The sequence below is a fragment of the Poecilia reticulata genome, linkage group LG13 (genome assembly GCF_000633615.1).
Source record: "Poecilia reticulata strain Guanapo linkage group LG13, Guppy_female_1.0+MT, whole genome shotgun sequence".
Classification (NCBI taxonomy): Eukaryota; Metazoa; Chordata; class Actinopteri; order Cyprinodontiformes; family Poeciliidae; genus Poecilia; species Poecilia reticulata.
Window position 1 is genome coordinate 27,666,790 of NC_024343.1, and position 6,400 is coordinate 27,673,189.

Here is a 6,400-nt window from a genome sequence, read left to right on the forward strand (position 1 = left end):
CAAGTTTAAATAATATAATATAATATAATATAATATAATATAATATAATATAATATAATATAATATAATATAATATAATATAATATAATATAACATAATTCTAAGGGGCGGGGGGGGAAATTAACAACAAGAACTGTTGTAGAAGCCAGATTACTTTAGAGAAAGTCGATTAAACTGACATTCAAAAGTACTTTGGGAGAAAATCTGAGAACTAACTGTATTTGTGGTCCCTCTCAGAATAAAAACCAGAGCAGCTTTTAAAATGGCGTTCATTGGTGGCTCAGGGCTGTCAGTCAGATGTGGGTGGTATCAGTTGACAAATGAGACTTCCAGTAAGTCCTCCTCACATGCTCTACAACACAGAGTCAACAGGCTGTGCGGGACATCAGACGGAACATCACCACGACTGGACAACATAAACAAACCAGCAGACCCGTCCCACCAACTCAACTTTAGCCCCCTTGAAAGACCACTGAGTCGCAGACTTTTTTTTAAACTGCTTCACATTTCCACCGGCTTGGGATGTAACTTCCAAGTGAGGATTTTGCGCCCAGGCGGAGCAGTGAGACTTTTCTTGAGTTTCTTGACATTTCAGAGACGTAAGTTTTGACTTATTTAAAAAGGTGTCACACTTATATGACATTGTAAGAACACTCGGTCACCTCTCGACACCATGGCGGAAGCGGCCCAGCAGCCACACCTGGTGGAAATCGACCCGGATTTCGAGCCCCTCTCGCGGCCCCGGTCGTGCACTTGGCCCCTGCCCCGGCCGGAGTTCATCAACCCGGGAGACTCCAACACCTCGTCGCCGGTGCCGTCCGTGAAGCAGGAGCCCGGCGTTGGCAATGCGGAGTTCATCAACAATCTGAGCCTGCTGGAGGAGAATGAAGACTTCACGGAGCAGAAGCCGGTCATCCTGTGCAACGAGTTTCAGTGTCAGGAAAACTGCGTCCACCAGCAAGCCCAACAGCAACATCATCACCAGCATCAGCAGCAGCACCCAAACCCGCAACTCCCGCATCAGCAGCAGCAGCAGCAGGTGCCTCTGCTCTCCACCCCGGTGGGCTCCTCACCTTCGGCAGCCGCTGCTGCGGCTGCAGCCGCTGCACAGAGGAAGAGCAGCTCCTCTCGGCGGAACGCATGGGGGAATATGTCATATGCAGACCTCATAACCAAAGCTATTGAAAGTTCTCCAGAGAACAGACTAACGCTGTCTCAGATTTATGACTGGATGGTGAAAAGTGTGCCTTACTTCAAGGACAAGGGAGACAGCAACAGCTCTGCAGGCTGGAAGGTATGTCTGTCTGTTTTCATACTTGCTTCTTGGAGTTTACTGTGGACAACATAAGAGATGCACCGATCCTGTTTTTTTCCTGACTGATACCGATTACCGATTTTCTTTGAAGAAGTAGAAATATATTTTAAATCGGGGTTTGTCACAGTCTTTTAGCTAAAGTGTAATTTAATTTTAGTCACAATTTAGTCACTTGACAGTAGTGTAAAGCTATAGTCAAATACGTTTTAGTTCACTTTTATCAGAACATATATTTTTTTACATCGATATTTATTTCAGAATGCAATAGAAGTAAACTTATATCTTGCAACACAAACAGTCTATCCCACCGTTCCTCAAACTGAAATTAAGCATGGATCCTTCCAATAATTTTATAATTTAGTTTTTATTTCAGAGCAAAAATGTCACTCATTTCTGCTGTAGTTTTAGTCATTCTGCATGTGGTTTTAATTGTCCAGAAAAAAAGTCTGGCTAGGTCAAAAAGTTTTAGTCAATAAAGCTGACAAAACTTTGACCTGCTAGTTTCGGTTTTGATTTTTTTTTTAAAATTCAATGACTATGATCCATAAAACAGGAGAAAGAAAAATGTGCTGTCAAGAATAGTCACAACAAATCTGATATTTATGCAACAAAACATGCCGTTAGTTGATGCTTCTAGGGGCTAAAAATGGTATGAAGTTATTTGTTTTTACTGTTTTGGAAACAATGATCGGCACCGATCAGTGCCAATCAAGTGAAGATTGGCCAATTTCTTTCCTATTGATTGGTGCGTCTTCAAGCTGCCTATGCTCGATAGAACTACTGCCTGTGCCACTTCCTGTACAACGTTATCCACTGGGGAGTTTTTTGTGTCTGTGGTATTTCAAAGTGGGATTTTATGGACTTCATTGTGTTTTATGCTGTTTTTATCTCATGTGGTATAATTGTAATATCCCCTCTGGGGAGATTTGGCTTCTCTGTGGCGCTTGATAGACAAGGCATGTATTTTGTAGCCTTTGTTTTAGAGTTGTTTACTTTTATATTTCCATTGTGTTGTCTGTGTTTCTGGCATGTTATCTTTTGGTCTACATTGTCACAAATGACTCATTCATCAGGATTTTCCTGGTTGATCATGTCTGACTTGTCGATTTTCATTTTAGACACTTCTGTTTTTTTTCTCATACAGACTGTAATATCTAAAAGAGAAAGCAATATTCTCCAAGCATACTGCATGTCCCTAAAATTTTTAATATTTCTTAATAAACTCAAAAAGTACATGCTGTCATGTAAAAATTAGAGCTGGTCAAGAGAAAAATTGGCTTGAGCCGATCCCCAGCTGACTGATTGGTACATCTTCACCTCATAATTTCACCTCACGATTAAGTTTAGACCATTGCTTTTCCAATGGTCTAAACTGAAAAAGCATTCAAGAACATTTAAATGCCAATGACATTGTTAATTGTACCATGTCTTACAACCAGTGCATTATAATTTCGCAAACTTGTCTATTACTACCATCACCTTAAACAGTCATCTGACTTCTCACTGCAGAATGTGACTTATGTGAGTCTCCTGACTCAACAGGAATTTTTTTTTTCTTCCAGCTTGGCATATTGATCTTTTAAACATGGTAATCATAAAATACTTGAGCCCTGACTGTACCGCTGAGGCTGAGGCAGAGGCAGCTCTCCTCTGTTTTTTCTTGTCCCGCGAAAATGTTGTAAATTTTCAGGCTGAATCACAGGTCTTCACATTGGACTGTGGAACTCCAATGCAGCTGAGTTTAAGCGGCTATGTCGTAAGGAGACTTTGGAGCCGATCATGTGTCCTAGAAACTGTCCCAAAACATTACACAAGAGTAGATTCAAAATTTCTGATGTGGTGTGAAAGAAAGCACGCCTACTGAGGACTATCGAGGGGCGAAAATATTTCGTTCATTTATTTATTGTTTGCTGCACATAGTTTCATTGATGTCTGACAATAAATTAATGACAGTCTGCTCTCCCAGCAGGAAATCATAGTGAGCCCATAATACTGAAAGATTTACTACGGCTGCCCTCTATTGTGTGTCTGTTGAAATTTGAAGCAGTTGTAGTTTTTTTTTTCTTCATTGTTTGGGCTTGCTCCATCTGAGCAACCTCATGTGCTGATATTTGACATATGTGTCAGTCACAGTTATTGGAGAAAATGTTATTTTTTTTAGTGCTTATGCTGAATCTGACACAGATTGATATAAACAATACTGATTCACTTGGATTTTCACTGTTTTCATGTAGGTATTTTTTCTTTTTTGCAAACATTTTGCTTCATATTCATCTGTCTGACCTCAAGGATTTTCGTAAATTTGCTTAAAATTCACATTGAGTTGTCAGATGTTGTCCCACAAGTGGAAAAATCCTTCCAGAGCAAGTAAACAAAGCCGTCAATGACCAGATGTGGCGCAGGGGGTGATTGATATTGTTCAAGTAGATCTTTACTTGAAGTCAGTTACCTACTGTTTATTCTGGATGTACATTTTTGTTCTAAATGTATTTGTTTTTTTTTTTTTTACTATTTGGGGGCTAAACACAAACACAAAGTGGTAAGCAGGATTCATTGGTTTTACTTGAGAAGGTGCATCATTATTAAATCCACAAAGACAGCTGTACATGCAAAAAAAATATATCTGCCTATAGAATTTCTTTGATAACTATCTTACATTGCATTAAAATTTTTATTGCAATTTTTATTGATTATCTTTTGAAAGCTTATCCAGCATGAGATCCTCACAATAAAATGTTACTTGCTCCAAAATGTAAAACAAAAATCTACCAAAAAAATGATTGAATTGCCATTATTGGAGACAGGAAAAAAAACCCCAGTTATTTCCACTTCTGCTGAAATAAAATAACTTATTGACTGTAATTAACATTTATTTATTATGTTGATTTGAATATGTCATGGCTGTTTTTGTTCCCAAACAACTCAATTGCTTTTCCTGTAAGTGAGGGAAAAATTGTAGCAATGTTCTTTCACCCAGCTGACCCAGAGAGTTCAGCAGGTAGGAGAAAGGTCTGGTCACTCTAAGACTTTCTCTGGCATAGCTTTAAGCAGACTTAAAACCATAGCAACATTATGACAGAATATTTGTGCAGGCTTGAAACTGTAGCGTTTTAAAACTTTGGAATGCATTAATGCTTGGAACCATGTTTAATTGATAATAATAGTGGGAAACCAAAAGCAAGGTGACTGGAAGAAAGGTGTTGGTGCCCCACCTTCAGTTTTTCAGCTATTGATCATTATATTTCTGGAGTCCTGCATAATGAGATAATTTGTGACTTTGTTATAGCAAAACAGTGTTACAAAATATCAATGCTTGGTTAATTGTCTCCAGCACTGTGATTTGCAACAGTCAATTTTTATTTTGTGACAAAGTCACACTGATAGAATCTTAACATGTTTTTTTTTTGTCTGATCTACTGCATCTAAATTAACAGCTTTCTTCTCTGTTTCTCCAGCAGCCATGTAGCAGTTTGTGTGTGACTGGCAGCCCAGTGAGGGGTGCTTGGCTGCCCCCTGGGTTTGCTGCCTTTCCTGCCATGTTGGGGGTGTTTAAAACTGAGTAATACTGTTGGAAAGCAAAGTACCGTTCAGTACTGCCGAGAGGAGTTATTCATAGAGCTTGGTTCCACACAGGGGGCTTGTCACACAATGTATCTTCAGCAGGAGCTCAGTTATAAGGCAGCCCAAACTCAAAAGATAACATTAATATAATTAATGTTTAAAGTAATTTAATTAATTAGTGTTTAATCAAATAAGTTTTTGGTAAACTTTGAATGGCTATTTCTATTCCGATCAGATAAGTTCTACTATAATATAAGAACAGTTTGAGAAATACGTTTAAAAAAATTTCTGGTTGTGGCAGCGATAAAGTCAGTCTACTGTGTGAGAAGAGACTTTCTGGGAAACGGTTTTAAGACAAAGCTATTATGAAGTGTTCATTTTAAACTAGCGTTGGCATCTTATATTAGCATTTGCACCATTAGCGTGTCGTTGAAGCTTTTACTTTGAAGACTGTTGTCATTGCAACTTGATAGCACTTACTTAGTGTGATGGAATGACTAACCAGAAAATGAGCTTATAATTGACTGGTCAGAGGTTACGGTTAATCAAGCTAAAATGTGGTCAGTTCTGGTCTCATCTCTCATATTCCAACATTTTTTTCTTAATTGTTTTGGCTTGTTGCTCTCCTAATTTTTATCTGTTACCCACATTCTGTCTCAAATAGGACAAAATAACTCACTGGAAATTCAAAAGCATGTTGGGTTTCATTAGTTACAGGCACATATTCTGTTAATGCAGATGCTGGAAAGGTAATTTTGATAAAAGCACTCACACCAAATTACCTTAACAGAACACAAATCACTGAATCAGAAAACAATATGTGGTTTGTGTTGATTCACTGATTGAGTAAGTCTTTGGCTGGCAGTGGTTTCTATGTGAGCTACAGTAGAGATCTCTGGCCGCATATCAAAAAAAATGCTTGGTTTCCTTAACACCTTCAGATATTAATTATGATTAACTTGAGGATGGTTTATTGCTGTGACTATCTACTGTTAGCGAAGAAAGCACATAAAGTTCTCATTAATATCTAATTAGGGTTCTGTGCTGGGTAATTGTACAGAGCTCATTTCACAGTCCCACTAATCTTCCACAGTAGGTCCAGTCTAAGCTGAGTCATGACAGCCTCCACACTTCTCAGGCCGTCTGTGACAGTGTGAATTTGGAGGACAGTTGTGTCAGGTGGGATCAGCTTGGTCTGGGCACTGGCCCAAACCCAGGATGCCACCTGACGGGAAAGAGAGCAGATGGCAAAAACAATGCATCACCAAACGCTTTTGCTGAGCTCATTCTTCATGTCTTAGATCTGTGCACATTTTATGATTAGTTATTTCCCTTTGTAAAGTGTTATTGCCAGAAATGCAGGGACAGCTCCAGAAATTAGGCTATCATTAAAAACAATTATCTTATTTTGGTTATTCAATTCAAAAAGTGAAATGTATATATATATATATATAAATATATATATACATTTCACTTTTTGAATTATATATACATTTCATATAATTCATATTATATATATTATAT

General features: G+C 38.3%; 1 protein-coding gene across 1 annotated transcript in view; it reads left to right on the top strand.

Annotated features, from left to right (window-relative positions):
- The first annotated feature begins 172 nt into the window (after positions 1–172).
- foxo1a (forkhead box O1 a) overlaps positions 173–6,400 on the top strand; it is a 36,170-nt gene continuing 29,942 nt past the window's right edge. The window contains exon 1 of the mRNA XM_008426362.2: positions 173–1,294. Coding sequence (XP_008424584.1) covers positions 674–1,294 — 621 coding nt within the window. The 5' untranslated portion in view covers positions 173–673. The remainder of the gene's footprint in view (positions 1,295–6,400) is intronic.